Source organism: Muscardinus avellanarius (assembly GCF_963383645.1).
Source record: "Muscardinus avellanarius genome assembly, chromosome: X".
Classification (NCBI taxonomy): domain Eukaryota; kingdom Metazoa; phylum Chordata; class Mammalia; order Rodentia; family Gliridae; genus Muscardinus; species Muscardinus avellanarius.
Window position 1 is genome coordinate 46,799,646 of NC_137792.1, and position 27,818 is coordinate 46,827,463.

General features: G+C 46.1%; 2 protein-coding genes across 2 annotated transcripts in view; one reads left to right on the forward strand and one right to left on the reverse strand.

The window, feature by feature from the left end:
• ITIH6 (inter-alpha-trypsin inhibitor heavy chain family member 6) overlaps window positions 1-7,131 on the reverse strand; it is a gene marked incomplete at both ends in the record, with an annotated part of 33,455 nt that extends 26,324 nt beyond the window's left edge. The window contains 2 exons of the mRNA XM_080718382.1: window positions 5,823-5,977; window positions 7,030-7,131. Coding sequence (XP_080574508.1) covers window positions 5,823-5,977; window positions 7,030-7,131 — 257 coding nt within the window. The remainder of the gene's footprint in view (window positions 1-5,822; window positions 5,978-7,029) is intronic.
• Window positions 7,132-19,213: 12,082 nt separating this feature from the next.
• MAGED2 (MAGE family member D2) lies at window positions 19,214-25,531 on the forward strand (the record flags this gene model as incomplete). The annotated part of the gene is made up of 11 exons (XM_080719119.1): window positions 19,214-19,258; window positions 19,640-20,131; window positions 20,722-21,030; window positions 21,151-21,214; window positions 21,475-21,554; window positions 22,024-22,118; window positions 22,940-23,019; window positions 23,113-23,155; window positions 23,449-23,511; window positions 24,563-24,677; window positions 25,079-25,531. The coding sequence occupies 11 exons, from the start codon at window positions 19,214-19,216 to the stop codon at window positions 25,529-25,531; spliced, it is 1,839 nt and encodes a 612-aa protein (XP_080575245.1).
• Between the last annotated feature and the right edge of the window lie 2,287 nt (window positions 25,532-27,818).

The window sequence follows — 27,818 nt, forward strand, 5'->3', positions numbered from 1 at the left end:
AAACTTTATTTTTAGCTGATACATAAAATCATAAAAGTTGTACATGTTAAGGGGTGCCATGTAGTGCTCCCTTTATGTATACATTGTGTAATATTCACATGTCAAATATATTTATCTCCTCAAGCATTTTTCTTTTCTTTTTTTTTTTTGTGGTACTGGGGGTGGAACCCAGGGGCCTTCTACCTCTGGGCTATACTCCCAGACCTATTTTTTTCTATTTTATTTGAAAACAGGGTCTCACTAAATTGCTAAGAGCCTCACTAAGTAGCTGAGCCTGGCTTTGAACCTGCACAATCCTCCTGTCTCAGCCTCCCAAGCTCTGGGATTACAAGTGTGAGCCGCCATGCCTGGCCATTTATCATTTGTTTGTGGGGAAAACATTCAAACCCTTTTCTTCAGCTGGGTATTGTGGTATACACCTGTCATCACAGTACTTGGGAGGCCGGGACAGGAGGATTGCAGGTTCGAGGCTAGCCTTAGCAATTTATTGAAGCCCTCAGCAACTTAGTGACACCCTGTTTCAAAAGAAAATAGGGCTGGAGGTAAAATGCCCCTGGACTTAATTCCCCAGTACCCCCCAAAATCCTTTATTCTAGTTTTTTGAGTACCTAGGTGTTATCTCTAATCACCATACTGTGCACTAGTACCCCATGGCTTCAACCTTTCCATCCCTCCCCCACCCTCACTCTCCCCAGCATCTAGAAACCACCATTCTACTCTCCATTTTTATGAGATCAACTTTTTCATATTGAACATATGATTGAGATCATGGAGTATTTGGCTTCTAGTGCCTGGCTTATCTCATGTAACAAAGTGATCACCAGTTCCATCCCTGTCATTGTAAGTGACGGGATTTCATTCTTTTTATGACTGAATAGTATCCCATTGTGTGTGTGTACTATGGGTTTTTTTTTTAATCCATTCGAGGGTTGCTGGACACTTTGGTGCTTCTTTCTTTCTTTCTTTCTTTCTTTCTTTCTTTCTTTCTTTCTTTCTTTCTTTCCTTCTTTTTTTTGGTGGTACTGGGGATGGAACCCCTCTACTTAAGCCAGAGCGGCTGGCTTTGAACCTGCATGCTTCTCCTGTCTTCACCTCCCAAGCGTGGGGATTACAAGCGTGCACCACCACGCCCGTCTGTGCTTCCATTTCTTGGTCATTGCTATTTCTTGAACTTGTTCAGCACACTTCTGTATCAGAGCCTTTGCAATGACTGTCCCCTTGTCTCTTGGCCTGGAATGGTTTCTGTCCAGATCTTTACAACTCTTCATACCCTATGTTTTTTTTCAGGTAATTTTGTAAATATCAGTTCCTCAGAGAGACATCTTTAATCCTTCTAAATAGCCCCTTCCGCTCAGCCTCTGTCTCCCTTCTAATTTCTATTTCTCTATAGCACTTATCTACAGACTGACATTTGTGTGCTTATTTTCCCATATTTGTCTTCACTACAAGGCTGTGAGCTCCTGAACAGCGAAGATTTTGTCTTTCTTATTTGCTGCTGTAACCCTGGGACCTGGAATATGGCCCGGCACACAGTAAGTACTCAATTATTGCTCAAAGAATGGGCATCCCAGATAGACAGCAAGGAAATTCAGAGTGTGTTCCAAGGAAGAATGGATCTGCAGGTCAGAGTAGGGGTATGGAGAGGAGCTTAGGGTGGTCGGGTAGACCTAGCGAATGGAGGACTTCGAACACAAGGCTCAGTGGGCTCATGTGACAGTCTCCATTTCACAAAAGGAGTAGCTGAGGCTCGCATTTTGAGAAAGCTGCTTGATCCGGGCAGCCGCTCCCAGGAAGACTTCAGGAGAATATGCAGCTGGCAGAAGAGCCCACTCAAGCCAGAGAGTGTCTTGAGGCAGCTGAAACGGCATTGCCACGGCTGGGCTGGTGTGGGGGTGGGCCAAGCTGGCAGGGTCCCAAGGTCTCCTGGCAGCAGCACACTGGGGCCTCTGTTAGAGCGCTGCCTCCAGCCAGCACACTTTCCACAGAGTCTGCCCAAGAACATTTCCTCCAGCCTGCTTTGCTTAATTTGAAAAAAAAATTCTTTTGGTGTTTTTTTCTATTGAAGCAAAAATCCAAATTCTGCCTGACTGCTTGGCCCTCGCATCACTGGACTGCCAGCTTCTTGGGTTAGTCCCTATACTCCTAACCATGCCTCTGTGTGTGTGTGTTGGGGGGTACTGGGGATTGAACCCAAGGGTATTCTACCTCTGAGCTACACCCACAGCCCCTATTGCTTTTATTTTGAAACAAGAGTCTTGCTAAGGTACAGAGGTTGACCTCAAACCTGCAGTCCTCCTTTCTCAACCTCCCAAGAACTGGGATTACAAGTATAAACCAACATGCCTGGCACCCCCCCAGCCCTTTTAAATTTCTATTTGAGACAGGGTCTTAAAATTTGCTCAGGCTGTCCTCGAACTTGCCATCTTCCTGTCTTAACCTCCCAAGTACTGCCAAGAGGTTCTTGATGGTACAGGGTTTTTGTGGCCCAAGAAACTTCTCTCCACTAACGGGTACAGGTAGCCTAGTGAGGGCAAAAATCCTGCCTGTACTGGGTACACTAATCTGCTAGGTCTGAGAGTGTGGATCCCCAAAAGAGGCCTTTTGATAATTTACACTAAGGTGTGATATGGGCTGGCGAGGCCCTGTGAAGTGCTCCCTTCATCTGTTCCTCCTCTTGTTAGTCAACCAAAGCACTACAGTCTACAAGGTCTGACAAACTTCTGCACCTCCCCACCCCCAGACTGGAGGCACCATGTATAGTCTATACTTAAACTCCACATACAGTCAGGGTGTTTCTCTTCCAGTTGTCTCTCAAATTCCACCACCCTAGTTCAGTTCCAGCCTTGGTATCCCTTGCATCCCTGTTTCTTACTTTGTTTCCTGGCCTTCCTGGCTGGTTCTTCCAGTGTTCTCCTGCTCCACGACTGTCACTCCTTGCTTACAAGCTTGCCATGTCTACTCATTATGAATCACAGTTGTGTCTTTTTTATTTTTTAGTGATGATGGAGATCGCATGGGGGGAGGTCTACCTCTTGAGCTACACCCTAGTCCTTTTTATATATTTTTGAAACAGGGTCTTGCTAGGTTGCTGAGCCTGGCCTCAAACCTAAATATATATATATATATATATATATTTTTTTTTTTTTTTGCGGGTCTGGGGATGGAACCCAGGGGCATTTGACCTCCGAGCTATACCCCCCGCCCTATTTTTTTTTATTCTTTACTTTGAAACCGGGTCTCACTGAGTTACAGAGGGCCTCACTAAGTAGCTGAGACTGTCCGCGAACCGCAATCCTCCATTCTCAGCCTCCCTAATGCTGGGATTACAAGCGTGTGCCACCACGCCTGGCTTCGAACCTACAATCTTATCTCAGCCTCCCAAGTACTGGGATTAGAAGCATGTGCCACCATGACTCGCTTGGGCCGCAGTTATTTCTTTCTTTCTTTTTTTTTTTTTGGTGGTACTGGGGTTCCTGGAAGCCCTCCTTCTTCCGGGCTACACTACCAGACCTATTTTATATTTTTGAAACAGGGTCTCTTACGCCAGCACGGCTGGCTTCGAACCTGCGCGATCCTCCTGTCTCCGCCTCCCAAGCGCGGGGATTACAAGTGTGCGCCACCACACCCGGCAAGCCGCAGTTATTTCTAAAGTAGGCCCTGCAGATGATGGAGGCCAATCAATAGGAGTACGATGAGAATGTTAGCACACTATAGAATTCTTTCCTCATCCTTTAATAATTTATATTTATATACTTTACAATGCACCTAATATATTTGTTCTTGAATATATTTATATAATGTATAAGTTAATAAATACACCTATTTGGGGAGTACATGATCAATTTTTTTATATGTGTGCAAATATATAAAGGTGGTCTGGAGATCACTAAAGAAGAGCCAAATACTTGCAATTTAGTCTTTCCCTACTGCTCAAGCCTCATCTCCATTTATTTATTTATTTATTTATTTATTTATTTATTTATTTTACTGGGGATTGAACTCAAGAGTGTTCAGCCACTGAGCTACATCCCCAGCACTTTAATTTTTTTTTAAACAGGGCCTCACTAATTGGTGGACGCTGGCTATGAGCCAGTATCCTCCTGTCTCAGCCTCCCAAGTACTGTGATTACAGAGGTGTGCCACTGTGCCCAGCTTTCAAGTTTCATTACTTTTTTTTTGTGGTACTGCGGGTGGAACCCAGGGGTCTCTACTACCAGGCTATGCTCCCAGCCCTATTTTTTATATTTGGAAACAGGGTCTCACTAAGTTAATGGGAACCTCACTAAGTAGCTGAGGTTGGCTTCGAATCTGCACGATCCTCCTGTCTCAGCCTCCCAAACGTGGGGATTATAAGCGTGCACTACCACGCCCGGCTTCAAGTTTCATTTCTGACCACTTTCTACCTCTGTTCTCCAGTGACACAGAAGTATGTTCAGTCCTCCAAATGAGGGAACATTTATGTCTTTTTCCTTTGCCTTGATTGCTCAGACCTGCCTTCACCCAGCTTGGCTGGTGAACATCACACATGTCAAGCCTCAGGATAGCTGTTATCACTCACAGGCTTTCTCCTGCTCACTGGGGTTGGGGGACTGATCACTCTCTCCTGCTTACCATAGAACATTCAGACTTCCCTTTTTTTCCAAGCCTACTTTATTAAAATCATCTGCCTCCTTTTGCATGTCCCCCATTAGACTCTGGGAGCTGGGACTGTGTATAATCCCTGTTCCTCTTTCCATTGTACCCAGCACAGCAAAAGTCACACAGTCAGCATCAGGAAACGATTCTTTAAAAAAAAAGTTAAGCTTGCTGGACATGATAGTGCATACCTGTAATCTCAGAATTTAGGAGGCCGAAACAGGAGGGCTGCAGGTTCGAGGCCAGTCTTCATAAGTTAGTGAGACCCTATTTAAAAATACAAAATTAACTAGGCATGGTGGTGCAGGCTTGTAATCCCAGCATTCGGGAGGCTGGGACTGGAGGATTGTGGTTTGCGGGCAGTCTCAGCTACTTAGTGAGGCTGCCCACAACTTAGTGAGACCCTGTTTCAAAATAAAAAATAAAAGTAGGGCAGGGGGTGTAGCTTGGAGGTCAAATGCCCCTGGGTTCCATCCCCAGACCCACAAATAATAAAAATAAAAAAAATAAATAAAAGTTTGGGGTATAGTGTACAGGTAAAAGGCCCCTGGGTTCAATCTCCAGTACCATAAAATTTTTTATAAAATTAAAAATAAAAGGATTGGGGTCTAGTGCAGTGATAAATTGTCCTTGGGTTTAATCCAGTACCACAATAAATAAATAAATTAAATCTTATATTATCAATTACTTATGTGCCCTTAACTTATTTTAACACAGATTTACACATATATTAACTCCTCTGATCGTTGCAAGTGGGTTCTAATTTTATCCCCATTTTTTTTTTATTTTTTGGTGGTACTGGGGTTCCTGGAAGCCCTTCTACCTGCGGGCTACACTACACTCCCAGACCTACTTTTACATTTTTATTTGGAAACAGGGTCTCCTAAGCCAGTGCACGCGTGGCTGGCTTCGAACCTGCGCGATCCTCCAGTCTCTGCCTCCCAAGCGCGGGAATTACAAGAGTGCGCCACCACGCCTGGCTAATTTTATCCCCATTTTAAAGACTGTAAAATGAGACTTGGAAGTAACTTCCCCTGAGTCCCGTGACTGGCAGAATCAAGATTCAAACTCAAAGATTCTGATCTCAGAGTGCATCCACTTAATCAGAGTGCTCTGCTGAAAGAACAACAAGAGTGCAGGGATGTGGACATGAAGGAATGAAGTGGTATGTTTAGAAGAAGACTTACATGGTGAAGTTGGAGATGAAGGCGAGGCGGGGAAGATCCAGGTCAAAGATGGCTTCCTGGGCCTCAGTATGTGGATTGAACAGGACAGAAGTTACTGAGGTGTGGGCATAGCGGGACACCACAGTGGAGCGTATAGCGTAGCTTGTCATCAGTAGCTGAGAGACAAGACCGGAGGTGGGTTAGGTAGACTCGATCCTTGGCCTACAGGGAAACCCAAGATTTCTCCACTAGCCTCAGGGTACAGGTAGAGAAACCGTGGCTCAAAGAGGAAAATTGGCCTCTGCCATTCATTTGTAGACCTTCTTGATAGTTTAAAAAGCTTTAGCAAGTCTCAGGATCAAAGATTCTAAACGATCAAAGATTCTGAACGATCAAGAATCAAAGAACTTCTGGAAAGGTGCTTTTCCAACTTTAACATTCACATGGACCTCCTGCTAAAAGGCAGGTTCTGATTCCACCTTTCTGATGCTGCTGGTCCATGGATTTCATTTTACAGTGAATACATCACCTCAGTGAGGCAGCCACATTCACCGAGCTCTACTCTGTGCTGGGCAATCTGAGGAATATTTAATTTTGCCTCTGTGAGAGCGCAGCTGTAAAGAATTGCACCTGATAATTGCAAACGTGCACTGCAAGCATGGTTAGCATTTGCCACCCAGGATCTTATTTAGTCCTCGCATCCACTGTAGGAGCTCAACATCATTATTGTCCATCATTTACAGAAGTGTTAACTGAGGCCCAGAGGCTAAAGTCCAGAGCTAGTAAGACATCTGTCCTTTTCCTCGCCCGTCCTGAACTCGTGATCCCTCTGCCTACCCACACAGAACATACATCTAGTTCATGCTCATGCCCAAGATGGGGCAGTGAGAAATAGAGGTAATTTGGGATCAGCGAGACCTGGGTTCAAATCCTGATTTAGCCACTTCCCGCATCTTAACCTCGGAGCCTCTGTTTCCTCCTCTCTGTAATGGGAAGAATAGAGAAGCTGCCTGGCAGAGATGCCAGGAGGATTCACTGAAATAGTAGTCCTAAGACTCCACCTCAGCCCTGGACATGTGCTCATGAAATCCCAATTCCTTTCTCTCGCATTAGCTTCTCAGTAATCGGACTGAAGAAACAGACTCAATGGCCTTCCCCTGTCCCCCTTCCCCAAGGAGCTCATTTTCTCACCAATCCCAGAACTTCGGTCCCTCATTCCAGAACTGACCTTTGTGCTGGATGAGGAGGGGCCAGGAGGTCCCTGGTATGTCATTTCAAGGAGAGTGGTCAGCCAAAAGCTGACAGAGACGAGGGACTTCAACCCAGACATGTTGTTCCCATTCAGAAGGTCTGAGCCCGCTCGTCAAACCCTGGCTCTTTTAAAGCTCCAGGTATCCCTTCTCTTGAGAGGGAGGGACCATCCTGAAGGGTGGGGAAGGCTCTGAATGTGGCATTGAGGCCCACACAAGCCAGGATTGTCCAAAATCTGGGACTGGCATCTTGCCTGGAGAAGGGCCAGTTCCATGCTTCCCTTTTTCCCTCATCCAGCTGTAAGATGAATGGAAACTAAACATACCAGAGGCTGGGGCTGTCTGTTTGCTATGTTGGCCGAGGGTGGGGTTTTTCTTTCCTATAAACATTCACTGGAGCCCAGTAACTGGGGCCAGAGAAAGGTCACTCAGCACCGATCATCTTAAAAAGGGACAGAGATGAAAGAAGGGTGGAGAGGTGACCCCCAAAGTCCTGGTCCTTTTTGGTACCTGACTTTAGTCTTGGGATGGGAGGGAGTGCCCAGGGCTCTCACAAACAAGAGACTTCTGATCTCCAGACTATTCAGAGGATGAGGTAGACTGGAGCAGAACTGAAGAAGAATATAATAAATACAGTGGTTCAAAACACGGGTCCTTGACTTAGTCCCCTTCAACGGAGCTCTACATAGCTCCAGTTTTGTCATCTGGAAAATGAGGATAACAATAGCACCTACTTCACACAGTTGTGAAGATTAAATGAGTTTGTATTTTTGAAATGCTTGGCATATAAGTGTTGAAGTGCTCTGAACGCAGTGTCTGAAGGTCCTGTGGAAGACTGGGTGGAGAAAGGGGCGGAGAAACGGGATGTGGTGGTGTGCACCTATAATTGCAGTACCTTGAGACAGGAGAATCACAGGTTTGAGGCTAGCCTCCACAACCTAGTGAGAGAGCCCCTCAAAAACGTAGAGACTCTGTTTCAAAATAAAAAACAAAGCCAGGTGTGGCGTTACACACCTGTAATCCTAGTATTTGGGAGGCTGAGACAGGAGGATCACAGTAACTTAGCACGATCTTATTTCAAATAAAAAATAAAAGTAGGGCTGAGGCTGTAGCTCAGAGGCAAAATGCCCCTGGATTCAATCCCTAGTACCACAAAATGAATAAATGAATGAATAAAGAAAGAAAGAAATAGGGCTGGGGATTTGGCTCAGAAGTAGACTGTCTTTAGGTTCAATCCTCAGTACCACTAATTAAGTAAGTAAATAAACAAATAAAAAACTGGGCGTGGTGGCGCATGCTTGTAATTCCAATACTTGGAAAGCTGAGAAGAATTATGGGTTCAAGGACAGCCTCCGCTACTTAGTGAGGCCCTCCACAACTTAGTGAGACCCTGTTTCAAAATAAAGAATAAAAACTAGAGCAGGGGGATGTAGCTTAGAGGTAGAATGCCCCTGGGTTCCATCCTCCAGTACTGCAAAAAAAAAAAAACCCATTAAAATTAAATAAAAAGTAAAACATAAAATGGGGCTGAGAATAAGGAAGAACTTGGAGGTCTGTATGGGGGCCATCAAGCGTGGATCAGAACCCTCATCCTTCCTTTCTACTCACAAGGATCAAACAACTCCATCATTTACCTTCAGGGGCAAAACCTTGGCTAACAATTCACAAATGGTCCCAGGAAACTCAGATTGCTCAAGGAAATCTCATCCTGGCAGGCAGGGTTCACAAAGCCTGTGAGTTGCCACCTTCTCCAAGCCTGTAGAGTTTCCTGTTAGAATTTTTTCATGGCGAAGAGTCCTAGTTAGAGAACAACTCAGCTTAAGCAGCAACAGAGAAAAGCCACATGGGCTACCCAGTCACTTTCTCTTAAAGATGAATAGGTGACCACAGGTCCTCAGGAGCATTAAGGGAGTGTGTGGCACAAAAGAACCCCGACCCTAGAGCAACTTGGGAGTTTTGGAAACCAAAGAAAACTTCCGGGGGGAAATGGTAATATTCTCAGTGGCATATGCACAAACTGAGAAATAGGGGCCATCAAACAGGAGCAACTAGAAAAAAAGATTCCCCAGCAACTGGAAACAAGTTGTGAAAAAAACATTAAAAAGCAACAGGAAGAGCCGGGCGTGGTGGCGGGCGTGGTGGCAAGTGCTTGTAATCCCAGTACTTGGGAGACTGAGACAGGAGGATCGCAGGTTTGATGTCAGCATCAGCTACCTAGTGAGGCTCTCAGCAACTTAGTGAGAACCTGTTTCAAACTAATAAATAAAAATAGGGCTAGGGATGTATCTCGGAGGTAGAATGCCCCTGGGTCAATCCCCAATTCCAAAAAATAAAAATAAAAAATTAGGACAACTGGAAAATGACATTGAGGAAATCTCCCAGAATATAAGGCAAAAAGATCAAAGCAAAGCAACAACAAAATCCCAAAAGCAAAGAAATAGAAAATATGAGAGAAAACGATGGAAGATATATGGATCACTGTAGCAGGTTCAACCCTTCAATAAGAGATGTTTCAGACTAATGGAACAGAAGCAATGAAGAAAACAGTATTAAAGACTTATCAGTAGATAATTCCCTATAGCTAAAGAAAGGAGTCCAGAGCAGGTGCCCAGAATTAGTACAGGAAATCATGGGTCCAACTCAAGCAATAACTGCAGTGGTGCCACAGTAGTCTTTGTCATCCTCTCGTATATTCCTCCCCCACATCAGTATATTTTCAGGCTCTTTCAGAACTCAGATCAAAGCCTCTCTCCTCTCATCAAAACCTTCTGGTGGGTCCCACCATAGTTTACTGAAGTCTGTTTGAGAAAGATTGGTGAAGTAATCCCTCCTTACCTATCTGACCTCAATTCTTATTAGTTCTCCCCATTCCCTCTTCTACCACTCTAGCAAACCTGGCCTTTTTGTTTTCCTTTTTTTTTTTGAGGGTCTAGGGGTGGAACCCAGGGTCATTCGACCTCCAAGCTCCACCCCCTGCCCTATTTTTTTATTCTTTATTTTGAGACAGGTTCTCACTAAGTTGCAAAGGGCCTCACTAAGGAGCTGAGGTTGGCTGCAAACTGTGATCCTCCGGTCTCTGCTTCCCAAATTCTGGGATTACAAGTATGCACCCCCATGCCTGGATGGCCCTTATGTTTTTCAAAAGTGACAGGCATAGTCCTGTCCCCCGAGTCTCTGCACTTATTGCTCTTTCTGTTTGGAATATTCTTTCCCCAGTTCTTCAGTTGGCCAGCTCTCTCATCACATGCAAATCTTTACATGCTACCATTTCAGTGAGTAATTATTTGACCATTCTATCTATCTATCTATCATCTATCTATCTATCTATCTATCATCTATCTATGATCTATCTATCATCTATCTATTATCTATCTATGTATGTATCATCTATCTATCATCTATTATCTATGTATCATCTATCTATCTATCTATCTATCTATCTATCTATCTATCTATCTATCATCTATGTATCTATTTGATGGTACTGGGGATTGAACCCAGGGGCATTCTACCTCTGAACTACGCCCCCAGCCCCATTTTTATTCTTTATTTTGAAACAGGGTCTCACTGAGTTACAAAGGGCCTCACTAAGTAGTAGCTGAGGCTGGCCACAAACCCATAATTCTCTTGTCTCAGCCTCCCAAGTACTGGGATTATAAGCATGCATCATCATGCCCGGCTTGACCATCCTACTTAAAACTGAAATAACCTTCTACCTTCACTGGAAACTTCCACTGTTTTTACCCCCACTTTATTTCTCTCCATGGCTTTTTTGACACATTTTAAATTGATATGTATTTAATTTGTTTATCTGATCCCTTCCTCTCTTTCCTTCACTTGGATCAGCTGCATGGGGGGAGGGAGGGTAAAATTGCTACTGTCTTCTTCATTGCTGTATTTTTAGTTCTTGGAACAGTGCCTGACACACAGTAGACACTCAATAAATTTTTGTTGGATAAATGAATAAAATGCATATGCTTCAAGGAAGAGATCTTTTTAAAAATAACTTTCTCTTTTAGTTATAATTATATGGATAATTATGTAATACATTCATGGTTCAGAGGTAAAGAATACCAGGTGTGGTGGTGCATACCTGTCATCTCAGTACTTGGGAGGCTGAGACAGGGAGGACTGCTGTTTTGAGATCAGTCTCAGCTATGTAGGAAGACTTTCAGTAACCTAATGGGACCCTGCTTCAAAAACAAAAAATAAAAAGGACTGGGGATGTAGTTTGGAGGTAGAATGCCACTGGGTTCAATCACCAGTACTATCTAAAAAAAAGTAAAATAAAATAAAATATAGCTAGAAACAGGAGTATAAGAGAGAACCCATTTGACCTTGACCCTAGAAACATTCCCCTTTGAGAGTCCCGAAGACTATGACATTGGACTTGTGGAGAAGGAAGTATATTTGTGGCTCACTGCTTCGCTGAATTTTGAAAAATATTTACATAGCCATGACAATGTAAATGCTGTTTATTGGTTTTCAGGTTTTAGAGTCAATCTGCAGAGACAAAGCAGGGAAGACCGGGTTGTGACTGCAGAACAGGATGTAAACGTCAATCATCTGGATAATGCAGAAGTTAAGATGAAATTGACAATGTGGTACCTCAAGCCGGTGGGGGAGGGTAGGGAAACTGATATCCTTGTCCTAAAAAGTAGGCAGTTAAAATCATGTGTCAAAAGTGGATGGAAGAAGAAATAGAGGTCTGATTATTTTTTAAGACACAGAATTAACCTGTAACAAAAAAGGAGTATCAAGCAACCATTCCAGGGGAATGGAGGGACACGAGAAGGCTATATACATAGAATTACCATTTTCATCTTAGGGAATGAATAGGATATTTTCTAAACCTTACAAACTAAGATGCACTATACACATAGTGTCTAGGTTTGTAAATGGAATCACTGGTAGAACTAAACCCCAAAACTCTTCAAAGGTGGCTTTAGGGAAGTGAAATGGGATGGGAAGGATTAAGGCAGGGGACCGTTTTTATCATATGCTTTTCTGTATTGTTTGATTTGTTGTTATATAAGCTCATGGATTTTTATAAAAGTCAAGTATTAAAAACCTTATGTTGATCTCACAAATGAAATCATTATCTACCCCATGCCATTTTATGACAACATCTAAATGAGCATATATATATCCAGTTATCCAGACTTATTATCATCGATGGAAATCACACTGTAATGTGCCTAACATATGTTCATGAAGAGGGCTGGTGTATTAATCTCTTTTCCATTGCTGTAATAAAATCCCTGAGACTGGGTACTTTAGAAGTAAAAGAGGGCCGGGCATGGTGGCTCACGCTTATAATCCCAGTGCTTGTGAGTTGAGACAGGAGGATCACACAGGTTCGAAGCCAGCCTCAGCTATTTAGTGAGGCTCTCAGCAACTTAGTGAGACCCTGTTCCCAAATAAAGTATAAAATGGGTCTGGGATTTTAGCCAAGAGGTAGAAAAATCCCTGGGTTCCACCCCTAGCACCACACACACACAGACACACACACACACACACACACACACACACACGTAAAAGAGGTGCTTGTAGCTCACAGTTTTGAAGGTCCAAGATCAGGTGGCTCCATCTGTTCCACTTTGGGTGAACTCCCTGTTGGCTGCATCACAACATGGTGAGTGGCATCATAATAGGAACATAAGCAAAAAGAAGCAATTGTATGGCACAACAGGAAACCGGAGAGATTCAGGGGCGAGGCTAAGCCACTCTTGCAGAAGCTCACCAGGTTGCCATGAGAACTACATTAATCTCTCCCGAGGGTGGTGTCCTCAGTCACCTTCCACTAGAGCTCACCTCTGCATGTTTATGTGTGTGTATGCATGGCTGTGCTGGGGAGTTTTGGGGGTTACTGATGATTGAACCCAGGCCCCAGCCCTTTTTATTTGGAAACAAGGACTCATTAAATTGCTGAGGCTAGCCTCGAACTTGCAATCCTCCTGTTTCAACCTCTAAAGTACTGGGATTATAGGCATGTGCCACGAGGCCCGATTTAGGCCCCACCTCTTAAAGTTTCCACCACCTCAACACTACCACAATGAGGCATGAGCTTCCAGCACTTGGACCATTGGGAGTCAAACCACATCCACAATACAGAATAGACAGAATATCCTGGGACTAGGAAGTCTAGCGCAGTGGTTAATGCTCTGGTATTTGGCATCCCCATCATCTGGGTTCAGTTCCTCGATGTATCACTCATTAGTTGCATTGCCTTGGACTATTCATTCACCTTTCTTATCCTCTGTAACTCTGCCCTCTGTAAAACAAGGCAGGTGCTCATAGAGTAGGGATGTAACAGATGGGTGTGATGGAATAGTCCTGTAATCCCAATATTTGGGAGGATAAAACAGGAGGATCGCAGGTTCAAGGCCGTGGCAACATAGTGAGACTCTTAGCAATCTAGGGAGACCTTGTTTTCAAAACCAAGAAAATAAAAAGAGCTGGGGGTGTGTTGCTCAGAGGTAGAATGACCCTGGGCTCAATTCCCAGTACCCTTCTCCCCCCAAAAAGAAAAGAAAAAGGAATAGAAGCCCTTTGAAAACAAGGGCCACCTCTGTCAACATGCCCAGTCCATAGTTGTCCTTCATTTTTTGTTGAATGGTGCAATCCTACCTCAGAGAGGCTTTTCTGAGGAAGAAATCAGCGCACCATGAACAGTTCCCCCAAAGTGGGTAGCAGGCTTCTATTTTTGTCTATGGGAAATTTGCCTTTGATTTGACAAAATGTGGATAGATAGCCCTCAGGTTTAGAGTGACACAAAGCAAGCCAAATGACTTATGTATAAAAGGGTTAAAAAAAGCAATTCAAAAGGAAAGGAGTGAGGTTATCAGCATATTGGGGAGGACAGATAGGGCCCATCAGGGAGGGAATGGGGCCCGAGAGGAGGGACAGTATGTAAGCTTTCCAAGTGGTGGGAAAAGCTGTGTAAATGTAAAGAACAAAACAGTCTAATGTCCAGTTTAAATCTGCTGTGGCAGCTTAGTTGATTAGAGTCGTGATAGGTAGCTTTGGAAGGGAATCTTGACCACCTGTTCCCAGCATTGCTTCTGAATTCTCTGAACTGTAGAGATATCAATTTTATACAGGTTGGGGGAAGGGAAATTGGCTAGCACAGGCTTGACAGTGAGGATATGTTGACCTTTCAGTTTGAGCTTCAGAGTATGGAGTCTTGGTTGCTCTGGGATCAGACTTTTTAATTCTGCATGAAGCAATTTTTAGCCCACCTTTCCTTATTGACTGAATGGAGATGCCTGGGGATAATCCACCTTTTTGTCTTTCTCCTTAGTTGGTAAAATTTAGTATCTATATAATAATCTCATGTATTTTTCTGATCTTTGGATGCTGGAAATGGGCTTGAAACCTAGTGACCTAGTTTTCAGAGTTTATGGGTGAATGCTGATATTAAGGTTCAAAGAATTTACAAGTATAAAGTACAAGAAAATCTTTCTTAGCCAAAGGGTGCAGACTGTGAACTAATTTGTCTTTTCTCTCCCGATAAGATTGCCTCCTTTTCTCCAATCTTTATATCCCAAAGACATTTATGGTACTGTGTTATGAAGGTGAAATTGAGAGGGGACTGGGGAAGTTTGGGTTGGAAAATCTTTGGGAATTGCCTCTGATGGACTTGGACTGAGATTTCTTGAATCCAGTAATATCTCCTAAAGTTCTCATTCTGTTATTCCAGGATTTTAGAGGCTGGTGCTGGAACTCACAATATTACAAAATTTAAAGGTTAGAAGTCGTGGAGCTAGGTTTGGTGGCAGCAGTCCTGTAATCTCAGTACTTGGGAGGCTGAGACAGCAACTATCTGAGGGACTCTCAACAACCTAGAGAGACCTGTATTTTCTTTCTTTTCTTTCTTTCTTTCTTTCTTTCTTTCTTTCTTTCTTTCTTTCTTTCTTTCTTTCTTCTTTTTGCAGCACTAGAGATTGAATGCAGGGACATTCTACTTCTGAACTAAAGTTTCAGACCTATTTTATTTTTTTAAATTTTGAAACAGGGTCATGCCTTTAAGTTGCTGAGGGCCTCACTAAGTTGCTGAGGCTGATCTTGAACCTGTGATCCTCCTGTCTCAGCCTCCCAAGTACTAGGATTGCAGGTGTGCATTACCATGTCCAAGGGGACCCAGGTTCTTTTTAGTTTACTGTGTCACTATTCTAAAGTGTGACCCTAGTCTTCTGGCCTTTATCTCCAGGGCTTTGGGGGCTTACATAGCCATCTGAAAATGAGATGTGCTATTACTAAGGAAGATGTGCTATTACTAAGGAGAAGGGATATCAGTGCAAGTAATTAGTAATTGAAGCCACAAAATATCTGCACAGAAAATATTACTTCCAAAGTCACCAGAGACCTCCACCAATTGTCAAAATTTCTGGGCATTTTTTCCCAGGCTTTAATTTTTTTAACCTTTTGACAGCTTTCAACACTATTTGACCTCTCCCTTCTTTTAAAACATTCTCTTCCCTTAGTTTTGTGGTTCAGCTTTCTCCTGTTTTCTCCTACCTCGTTGGTCCCTCCTTATCAGCCTCCTTCCAGCGATCCTTTTCCTCCACCATAGATCATAGATACGGCTGGTACTCAGGGCTCCTCCCTAGTCCGTGCCTCCTGGTACTCAGAGTTCCTCCCTAGTTCATGTCTCTTCTAGTGCCATCCATTCTTCTTTCAATAACCCTGCATTGTTCTCAAGATCAAGACTAAAGTCCTTATCTTGGCATTCAAGGCTTGTCATACTTTGGAAGAGGCAGGAATTTGGGACTCCAGAATTGAAGGAAAATGAGAGGCTACATCTAGTGTGCACAGGAAGGAAGAAAAACCTAGGAGGCAAGAAAGTGGTGAGGTGGTATCACGAACCTGGGGGAAGTAACAATTCAGAGAAGAAGAGGAAAGAGGAGAATGGAAGGCCATCTTAAATATGTGGGAAACGCGTGTGTGTGTGTCTTAAATTATCCATAGAAGACAGGAATTCAAGATATTTTATTTGCTTATTAAAGCAGAAGGTCACCTTATGAAGCAGAAGATTTGTGACCATCGAATCAAATTTGGAAATGGGAAATATACTGAATAGTATGTAGGCAACTGACCTCAGTGCTAATTTATACTGTTTTCTCATAAGTTTTTAGTTGACACTCGGGTTTTCCAAGTCTGTATTTATGTACTTTGTAACAAATGCTGATGTAGTCTACTTTCCACAATCTTAACATCTTATTTTGTTTATTTGAACAGTCTCATTTGCTTATGTGAATTTATTGTGTGATAGAGGTGCCATTTAAAACTAGGGAGGGGAAAATGTGCTGGCTTGCACAAGGCAAGAGATTGATTTTGGAAAACAAATTTTGGAATGATAAAACATTTAAATGTAAATAATAAATCCATAAAAGTGTTTAAAAACAGAGATTGTTATAATATAGAAGTAGTAAAGTATCTCTAAGCAAGAAACAGAATCTGGACATAATAAAGGAAAAATGGATATATTTGACTACATAATAATTTAAGCTCTTTGTTTTATTGTATTAATTTGTGTGTGTGTGTGTTAGTGTTACTGGGGATTGAGCCGAGCGGCCCTCTACTAGTGAGCTACACCTAGCCTTTTTTTTTTAGACAGATCTTTCTAAATTGCTGAGAGTAAACTTGAACTTATGATTCTCCTACTTCAGTCTCCAGGAGTAGAGGGGATTACAGGCATGCTGCGACCCATAATTAAATCCTTTTTCATAGCAAAAACTATCCCAAGTAATTTGAAAAATATTGAGAGTATGTGATACAGAAGCATATCATTGTTGGTGAGAATGTTATTCTCTGTATTTTTTGGAAACAGATTGACAAATTTTGTATCAAAAGGAAGGACTTTTACAGTATTTAACAAATACCAAACAACAACAACAACAACAACAACAACAACAACAACAACAACCACCACCACCACCAAACCCCAGTCCGATCCAGATACTGGGATGTTCCTGCTGCATTGTATGTAATAGTGGGGGAAATAATCCAGCTGTCCATGTATGCTGGACAGGCTAATTAAATTATGGGACATTTGCACCAGAAAAAACTATGGGGCCGTTAGGACAAATGTGCATTGAGGGAAAGATGTTTAAATATACAACTGAGAAGAACAGTAGATATAGTGTATCATGTTTGGGGAGAAAACGCAAATAATTAGTATATAAAGAGAAGAAAATCTAGAGGAACGTATATGGAAATGTTAATAGCGGTCATTCCTTGGGAAAGAGCTAAGGGTGGCCTTTCATTGGTCTGTTACATATTTTTGCATTATTCAAATTTTCTCCACGTCAACACATTACCTTTGCAATAAGAAAAATAAAGATATAAAAGTAAATAAATTCAATGAATGAATCGCTTTCAGGGGGTGGTTTGGGTTGGAAGGGCTTCAGACCGAGAGCCTGGTACAGTGGCATAAACATGGGCTTTGGCGTCAGACAGCCCTGAGCGGGGCCCCATTGCCCCACCCCCGAGGAAGGCGAGGGGGGGTGGCAGGGGGCTGCGGAAAGGGGCTGGGCTGGGCTGGGCTGTCTGCAGCTCTAGTCCAGAAGGCTGAGACTTCGAGAGAGGGACTGAGAGAGGGCAGACGCATCCCGGACTCGCTCGAGGACAAGGTGAGGGACGTCGAGATTGGGGGTTGCTGGCCGCCAGTCAGTGGTTCCAATCCCCAGGCAGACAGGTGGGCAACTCTTCCTGCGCTGCTGCAGCTGAAGCAAAGGTGACCCAGAGTGGGGTCTAGGCAATGGGGACGACTGAGAAAGTAGCGAGCTGGATTTGGACTGAGGAGCAGAGCCTAGTGGAAGAAGAGGGGAGAAAAGCGGATAGGCGAGGATGTTGGCTGCGGGACAGGGAATACTAGGGGGAACAGGAGTACTAAGGGCCAGTGGAGATCCAGAGAGTACAGGGGATGCAGAGAGGGGTTAAGGTGTACTGGAGGGAGGGTGTGCCTAGGTGACACACAGGAGGATGTAAGGCATGGGGGAAAGGAATTCTGTGGGGGTGAATAGGAAATGCGATGGGGGAATAGGGAGTAAGGAGCGTGGCAGAGGGAATAGGGAGGGGGATAAGGAATGAGGAGCAGGGAGCGGGGGAGGGGCAGACAGGCTGGGACGGAGGCCCCCTAGGGAGGCGGAAAGGGGCGGGACCACTTCCGGCCCGGAGAGGGGGGGAGGGCAGTCTCCGAGTTTCGGAGGGGCTTGCAGAGAGTGGACGCGCTCGGGAATTGCAAGAGGACGAGGTGAGCCGCGGGGCCAGCTTTGGGTGAGAGCTCGCGAGGGGTCGGCTCCACCCTCTGGGATCTGGTGAAAACCTGCCGTAAGGACCGGATCATACCGGATCCATCCGGCTGGGAAGGGAGGGGACTGGACCCGGTTTAGCTGGGCCCAAGATGGAATCACTAGTTCGATACTGATTTGAGGGGTGGGTGTAATAGGGAAGGGGCGGAACCAAGATGTGTTTTGCCCCTGTTTGAAGGGGGGCGTGTTAGGAAAAAGGGCGGGACCAGGAGGCACTGTGGACTTGGTGCATTGGGTGTGAGTAGAGGAGGGGCCTGGACCCCCAGATACTGCGACAGCCCTGGAGGGAGGCTTCTTGGGGAGGGGGCGGGACCGAAAGGCTCTGCAGACCTGTAGAGGGGTGTGTGTTGGGGCAGAGTGCTGGACTGAGACCGTGATCACTGCGCATGCGCATTAGACACCGCTCGAAAGGGGCGTGTGAGAAGGGCCAGCACCAAGACGGGCCAGCTGCCTAATGCGCATGTGCACGGTGGACATCAAAGAAAGGGTTTGTGCTGGGAAAGCAGGCGGGGCTGAGATGGGCCCTGCAGCCGACGCGCATGCGCACTGCCGACCTGCGGCTGGGGGGGCTGCACTGGGAAAAGGGGCGGGGTCCTCAGAGCTGCCGCGCTGGCACATCTTCCTGGAGAAGGGGAGGGTGCGGCTGCAGAGAATTGAGACCTAGACCCTTTGGATTTGTGTTTCTGAGAACGGAGTCGTTGGGGGTGGGGGAGGGTTTGGGGATCGGGCCCTAGGGGAAGGTGAGGATCAGCTTGCAGGCGAAGCGGGAGAGAACGATCAGTGGGCTTCCCACTTAACCCAGGCCTTCTCCTCTCCAGGCTCAGCAATTGCCAGGCCAACTTGAGACATGTCTGACACCAGCGAGAGCGGTGCGGGTCCAGCTCGCTTCCAGGTGAGGCCTCTTTCTGTCCTCTCTGCAGCTGCTTTTTCTCTCCAGCCCCTGTTGCTGCTCCAAATCCCTTGGCACTTCCCCTCCCATCCCATTTGCCCTTCTCCACCCACTTCCTTGCCTGGGTGCCCCAGCCCCCCCCCCCAGTGGAGGGAGGTCCGGAGGGAGGAAGGGAGGGAGAGAGGGTGGGCGGGCCCCTTTTCCGTCATCAGTTCTTGATCAGTTCTTGCTCAGAAGAAGGGGAGGCCTTGCTGAGCTGAGGTGGGCAGAGTGCACTGCAGGTAGGAATCAGTACAGGTCAGAGAAGTGAGGTCTTGGAATTTTGGAGCCATTTGCCTAGTCGTAGGTTGGGAGATCAGTAAGCTTCCTGGCTTCCTCTTGTAGGCTAAAGCTTCAGAGAAGGATAGTGGCTCCATGATGAACACTTCGGCGAAAGTGACCCAGAACTTGGAGGTCTCAGAGACACCGAAGGCCTCAAAGGCACCACAAGTCTCAGAGGCTACCAAGGGCTCAAAAGCCTCCGGGGCCTCAAAAGCCGCTGAGATCTCAAAGGCCTCAGAGCCTCAGGAGGCAGCTGCCACCAAGGCCTCACCTACCACACAGCTGACAGACACTCAGGTTCCGGCAGCTAAAAACAAGAGTCCAGCGGCTGACACCAAGAAGCCAAAGGCTGATCCACAGGCTGCGACAGTGCCTGCCCCTGAGACCAAAAAGGGCAGCCGTGTGGCTGAGACGAAGGTCAATACAAAGACTCCAGAGACTGAGGCCGCTGCCTCTCAGGCTCCAGAAGATGAAGCTGAGCCTGAGGGGGCAGCTGCCCAGGCTCAGGAGAATCAGGATACTCGGCCCAAGGTCAAGGCCAAGAAAGCCCGAAAGGTAAGACTTCTGCACTCACCGCCCTCCCTTCCCCAGTCCTCTTCTCTTCCCTTGGTGTATTTGTTCTACAAACATTTAGATCTCTGTGCTCATCAAGGCTGTGGGAACACCGAGAGGAATGGGATATAATCCCTGGCTTTGGAGAGCTCCCAGACCAGTGGGGAGATAAGACAGGAATACACGTAGCTATGATCTGAGCATAATGCTTGTGTCTGAATGTAAAGTTTGTGTTTTCATAGTAGATGCCCATATGTGAGGTCTTGATCTAAGCGCATTCACACAGGTTAGCTCATTCAGTCATGAAAGTAACTCTTAACAATCTCAGTTTTATAGAGAAAGAAGCCGAGTCCCAGAGAGGCAACTTGTAGTGGCCAGAGAGGAAGAGCCTCAGACCCCATCTGTGGCTTACTCCTAGCTCACTGTGGGGATGGAACTCCCAACTGGAAGTCAGTGAAAAATAAACCTGTTGTCTAGTGGATGAGTGTTAGTGCAGGGGCAGGATTAGCGGGTGCTTCCTGGAAGAGATAAGGTGAGGAGGATTGACCATCAGCTTTCTGTGCTGAGGCTGAGCTCCCTCTCTGTTCATACAGGTGAAGCATCTGGATGGTGAAGAGGATGGTGGCAGCGACCAGAGTCAGACTTCTGGCACCACAGGTGGTCGAAGGGTCTCAAAGGCCCTCATGGCCTCAATGGCCCGCAGGGCTTCACGGGGGCCCATAGCCTTTTGGGCCCGCAGGGCATCAAGGACTCGGTTGGCTGCTTGGGCCCGAAGAGCCTTGCTCTCCCTGAGATCACCTAAAGCCCGTAGGGGCAAGGCCCGTCGCAGAGCCGCCAAGCTGCAGTCCTCCCAAGAACCTGAAGCACCCCCACCTCGCGATGTGGCCCTTTTGCAAGGAAGGGTAAGAACTCCCTCCTTTCTAGCCTGCCTTTTCTACTGCCTTGGCTGACGCCTCCTTTGCCATCCTCTTGAGTTTTCTGCAACCTGATTTTGCTCTGCTCATCTTTTCCTTATCTTCCAGGCAAATGATTTGGTGAAGTACCTGTTGGCTAAAGACCAGACAAAGATTCCCATCAAACGCTCGGGTAAGAACCCTATGGGCCCTCTCCTACTCTAAGCTCTGCTCTCTGTGGCCCTCTCCTCCACATGTTGGGGATATCCCCCACTCTTATTTGCCTTCCTCTGTCCTCCCCAAGTTCTAATTTGGCAGTGCCATTATCTCTATTGATAAGCCCAGAACCTTGTTACTCCACCCGTGGCACGGTTGGCAAAGGGTTGATAGTTTGGGCACAGGTGCACCTGGCATCTCTTCAGCCCAGGTGCTTGCAACACTCTCCCCCTGCAGACATGCTGAAGGACATCATCAAAGAATACACCGATGTGTACCCTGAAATCATTGAACGAGCAGGCTATTCCTTGGAGAAGGTGAAGAGGCAGCCCTGGGGGATGGGTGCACTGGGGCAGCCTGGAATGGAATAGAAGTGTGCAGTGCCCATTCTTGGGGAGGCTCCACAGAGACCCACTAATACAGCCCTGTCACTGGGCAGATGGGCAGACAGTGGCCTAGGGAGGGGCATAGACCTGCCAAGGGCCACACAGCAAGTCAGTGGTGAAAGCACAGCTAGAATCCAGGCCACCCAACTGAGTTCTGGCTTCTGTCTGCTGCTGGACATGTTCCATCATGTATTTCAGATGCTCACCTGTCGCCCTAGATTCCCACTAACCACAAAGATGGTGTTGATGACAGTAGAACATTTGTCATGTGTTTACTATGCATTTGGGCATCACTGCAATGATTTTTCACATATGTAAAACCCTAAGGCACGTGGAGAACTGTGGGCTGCCTAGGAAGTGGAATTTTGTGGTCTCAATAGCTGTTCTCCCTCATCCACAGGTGTTTGGAATTCAACTGAAGGAAATCGATAAAAATGACCACTTGTACATTCTTCTCAGCACCTTAGAGCCCACTGATGCAGGCATACTGGGAACGTAAGCTGGGAACAGGGCTAGGGTCCGAGGGAGGGCTTGCATTTTCATCTCTGGTACTACTCCTACCCTCCCTCCCCATATCCTCTTAGAGGGTCTGGAAAGGCAAGGCCTAAACTATCCCCCACCACAGCTCCCTAAAACAGATCGTGCACTTGTGTAGGGATGCCCGATTTTGATTGAGTGAAGGGTGTGAAGAACATGGATGGGGCATTCCTGCTGTCCAGTTTGCTGCTTCTCTAGGAACATCCCAGGAAAGCAGGCTTGTATGTTTTCCTACTGAGTGCCTGGCCTGGCCTTGGTAGAGCAATTCTCTAGGGAGGGCTTTCTGGTACAGGTGAATCATGATACTTGAAGGGCAAATAAAAGTTTGGATGCGCTTCTGTGTACATCTTTTTGTAGTGATTACTCCTTACTGCATAGACAGAGAAACTGAGACCCGTAGGGAGCTGGGAACTTTCCCACAATCATTAGGAGTATCATCACTTGGGGCTGTGCTTAGAATTCTCTCAAATGTGAGCAGCCCTGGGAGAGAAAGGAAGGGCTCACATAGTCTGGGCCCCTATGTTGCACAGAGTGGACTGCCATTCTTCTCCTTAGCAACCTGGGGTGGAGTTAGGATGTGATTTCCCCATTTTACTGAATAGGAGACCTGAGTTAGAAAGTTTAAGTGCCTTGCCTGGAGTCACATGGAGCTGGAAGCATAGACTGGGCAGAATTCTCTCATATGTGAGGAATCTGGGAGAGGCCTGCCTGGAGTTGGCCAGTGCATTTTACAGATGACTCCTGGATAAAGACATTCCCCCTCTGTCCTATTCCCTTAGGACCAAGGACTCGCCCAAGCTGGGTCTCCTCATGGTGCTTCTCAGCATCATCTTCATGAATGGAAATCGGTCCAGTGAGGGTGAGTGAGCAGGCATGCAGCCGGATGGGTGGCTGTAGTCTGAATTCCACGTGTTCATTTTCTGTCCCTGTCCCCTCTTGCCTCCCCTTGCAGCTGTCATCTGGGAGGTGCTGCGCAAGTTGGGGCTGCGCCCTGGGTATGATTGGGCTCTCTCAGCGGTTCCTGTTGTGTTGTCCTTTGGCAAGAGAGGACAGTCCTAGGATTGCATCAGTCTGGTGGTCTGGGGGTGCGGTTGGGGGTGCTGGGCAGGGGCGAGGGCCCAGGGTTTTGACCTGGGAGGATGGGGAAATTGTCCTAAAATAATCTGCTCCTTCTGCAACTATCTCTTGAGCTTCTCTGGAGTTTCCCTCTGTGCTAGAAACCTATTTTCTCTCTGGAAAATGCTCCCTAGAAAATGCATTTGTTTGTTTTTCTTTATTCTGTGCTCAGGATACATCATTCGCTCTTCGGGGATGTAAAGAAGCTCATTACTGATGAGTTTGTGAAGCAGAAGTAAGTACCTTTGTTTAATGTTGATATGCCCATGCATTTTGCCTATTTCAGAAGAAGTGCTAAGGCCACGGTGCTTGGATGTGTGTACAGGTATACATGTATGTATGTAGGCGGTAGGTTATTTCTGTTGTGGTGATGGGCAACAGGGGCAGCACACATTTATTGATCTGCTATACAGATGCTCACATGTGTTTCCAGAACAACTTTATAAGGGAGGGGTTGTCATCCCAGGCATTGTGCATATGTGGAAACTGAGGCTCAGGGAGGTGAAGTCATTTGCTCAGGGTTATACAGGTATCAGATGGGAAGGTTGCATTTAAAACGACTCCAGTGCCTTGGTTCTTTGTACTGTGCTAACCAGGGCTTCATAGAAATTGATTTCTATTAAAAAATACCCTAGAATGGTATTTTCCTATAGCCAGACTTGACAGGAACATCTGATTTCCTTTTCATCACGCCCCTGCAGGATGTTATCCCATCCCCTGAGGGGGATATTTGAACATGGCCCACAGCTGGCAAGGCTTATTTGGGACGTGGAGTCCAACCTTCTTGACTTTGTGGCCAGAGCCCACCCCACCAGTGTTCTTTGGAAAACATGTGAACACTCCATCAGTGTCACAAACATACACATGCACACACACACACAAAATCAGGAACATATACAGAGTGTGCTATACTTGGTTGACTGTTTCTTCCTTTATAGTCCCTCCAGTCATTCTCTAGTAGATCTTCCCAAGGCTCACCTGGGCCTCCTTTGAGACCCTGGCTATGAGGTGTGCTCAGAGCAGGGGGCTTGAAGAATGCTCCTCTGTTTAAAACACACCCAACAGGAAACTGGGGTTATTGTGATGAGGGGCACAAAAATTGTGGCCTCTCTATGAACAAATGCCCTACATATGTACCTCCACGTGGCTTCTGGGCAGGACCAATGGGACAGGGCTCAATCTAGGGGGAAAGCTGCAGTATTTAGAGGTGGAGGGGCTGCCCAGAGCTTGTCCAGTCCATGCATGGGTGGTCCTAGATGTGAATACTTTGAACCTCTCTTTTCAAGGTACCTGGATTATGCCAGAGTCCCCAATAGCAATCCTCCTGAGTATGAGTTCTTCTGGGGCCTGCGTTCCTACTATGAGACCAGCAAGATGAAAGTGCTCAAGTTTGCCTGCAAGGTAATTGGAGAGCTGCCTGAGCTTGGCTTATTAGGAGCATGAGGTGCCCCCAGCTGGGGCAGCCTATGCACAGAACAGCCTGCATTTGGTATGGAAACATTCCAAGGTTTCTGTTAGTTGCTAGACACCGTGGCTAGCACTTTATTGGATCATTTAATTCTTACAGTTGTTTGGGCATTGCCCTTTTGCATATGAGAACACAGAGCCCTGGAGGGGTTGGTAGGTGATATGTCCAAATCGTGGGGCTGGTGTCAGCTCAGGGATGGGATATTAGATGCAGTATTATAGTAGCACTACTATCTCATTGCTATTATGCATAGCATGTAGCCTGGCACCTAGCAAAGAGCAGGCACATAATCCTCTGAAACTCATCCTTCTGATGCTTGTTATTTCCATTTCAGGTACAAAAGAAGGATCCAAAGGAATGGGCAGCTCAGTACCGAGAGGCAATGGAGGCAGATTTGAAGGCTGCGGCTGAAGCTGCAGCGGAAGCCAAGGCGAGGGCTGAGCTAAGAGCCCGGATGGGCATCGGGCTTGGCTCTGAGAATGCCGCTGGGCCCTGCAACTGGGACGAAGCTGATATTGGGCCTTGGGCCAAAGCCCGGATCCAGGCGGGAGCTGAAGCTAAAGCCAAAGCGCAAGAGAGTGGTGGTGCTAGTGCTGGTGCTGGTACCAGTACCAGTACCAGTACCAGTGCCAGCGCCAGCACCGGTGCCAGTGCTGGTGCCAGTGGTGGCTTCGGTGCTAGTGCCAGCCTGACCGCCACTCTCACATTTGGGCTCTTTGCTGGCCTTGGTGGAGCTGGTGCCAGCAGCAGTGGCAGCTCTGGGGCCTGTGGTTTCTCCTACAAGTGAAATTTCAGGTACCTGCATGATTTTGGTGGAGGTAGCCCGGGTTCCTGGGGATGGGATGAGGGCTGAAGCTGGTTAGTGGACTGTTCAGAGATGCCAATTGGGGCATTTTATTCCTTTTGGTTTGGTAGATGTCAATTGACTTTTTGATCTTCTTTTACTTGTGTTTGCAGATAATTGCTAATCCCTGCAGTCTTTCTCTTCGAGCCAGAGTGCACCCTCAGAAACCTACTCAACACGGCACTCTAGGCAGCCATTATCAATCAACTAAAGTTGATACTCTGCATTAAATCTATTTGCCATTTCTGACTTTATTGCAGTATTTTTTGGGGGGTGTCAAGTTTGGGTATCACCTTTTAAAAGGAGTTGGAGAAGTTTGCATCTTAGTCTATGTTTAGTTTGAGGTAACATTATTGGCTTCTAAGAACAAGGTTAGTATATCTCTTGGGCACAGGCCAGACCCCATCACTAGCCTACAGAGAAGGTAGGATTTCTGTGCAGTGGAGTCATGGGGATTGTTGGCACAAAGACAGTTTTTGGATTAGAGGCCTATTGTAGGCCTGTGTGGAGCAGAAAGCAGAGGTATAGGAAACTGGTCATCATGTATAGACTGTCCTTTTGAGAAATATGGATGAATGGGAAGAAAAGAAAGGTAGGTAGCTAAAGAAAAATACGGAAACAAGGGACCATTTTCTTGGAAAAGGGCAGAGTGACCTAACAGGGCAGGATCCAATGGAAAAGAAATTGAATACTGACCCATGCAGCTCAGTCCCTGAGGTGAGGGGATAGGTGTGGGGAAGGCCTGGAAGAAGGCACTGTCCAGACAGGACTATGAGAGGAGACTGGAAGGATGTCAAGCAGTGAGGAGGCCCTAATAGACAATGGAACCCATGATTTTGGAGGGGAGCATAGCAAGGTGCTTAGTAATGTGGTTGCAGGAAGATGATTGGTACTGGGTCATGCCTAGATTTGGGTTCTGTCTTGGTTTTGAATAAGGACATAGAACCCAGGGCAGCATACATGAGTCTAGATCTTCACTACTGTGTCTCTGGTTCCTGACATAAAGTAGGTATGCAGAGTGGTGGAGGACATGGGCCTTGGGACCTAGGTAGGCTTGGAGAAGGATGAGGAGAGTGTGAGATGGACTGGGAAGCTAAGGATGGGGATCTGTGGATAAGAGGCTCATTTAAATCCATGAATGGAACTGGGCGTGGTGGCTCACACTTGTAATCCCTGCACCTGGGAGGCTGAGACTGGAGGATCGCACAGGTTCAAAGCTAGCCTCACTTAGTGAGGCTCTCAGCAACTTAGTGAGACCCTGTTTCCAAATAAAGTATAAAATAGGTCTGGAAGCATAGCCCGGAGGTAGAAAGACTCTGGATTTCACCCCCCAGTACCACGAAATAAATCCATGAATGGGTCTCAATGTTAAATAAATACCTCAAGTGGCTGCTGTCAGATCTAACATTGTTCAAGTATCAGGGACAGGTATTAAATGAAGGTTGAACTGGGGATTAATTGGATGGGGATGTTTTTATGTAAGGAGATGGGGTAGAGAGATCTCTGGGTAATGAAGAGGTCCAAGGAGTGGGTGGTTGAAGGGGAGAGAAGATGATGGTATCTGCAGATGAGAAGTCAGTAGCTTGAGAGGCCAGAATATTGGTTGGAATGTTCATTTGGACAGAACACTTATATGGTGGCAAGAATTGAGACAGACAGGAGACTGAGCCAAGTACCAAAGTCCTTTCCTATGGTTGTGGGTGGCTCTTCTATCCATACTACTTGCTGAGGTTCAGGGCGCAAAGACTATCAGAGATCACCTTGTGTTTGGAGATACTGCCTAGATCTTTTCTAAGGATCCCTTACCATCTTTGATCTCTACATTACCAAGTTCCTAATCACTGACATTCTTATAGACAATGAGGCCCTTTGCAATGACCACCTTTTCCCTTCTATAGACTCTAGAATCAATAAATGAAGAATGTTTATTGCTTAGGAAACTATTTTAAGAAGACACCTCCCTGCCTGTTACATGAATTTAGATTGCTTCAATACTGGGGTGGTCTCCACTGAAAGAGGTTCTTCTATTGAGAACAAGCACACAGTTTCCTCAGGAGGTTGGGTAGTACCTAGGACAGGCAGATAAGGCCAGGCACAGATCTGGCCTCCTAAGAATGATGCTTGGTGGGTACTGAGATAGGAGCATCTCAGGTTAGAGGCCAGCCTCAGCAAATTAGCAGGACTCTCTTTCAAACTAAAACAGAAAAATGCTGGGCCATAGCTCAGGGGT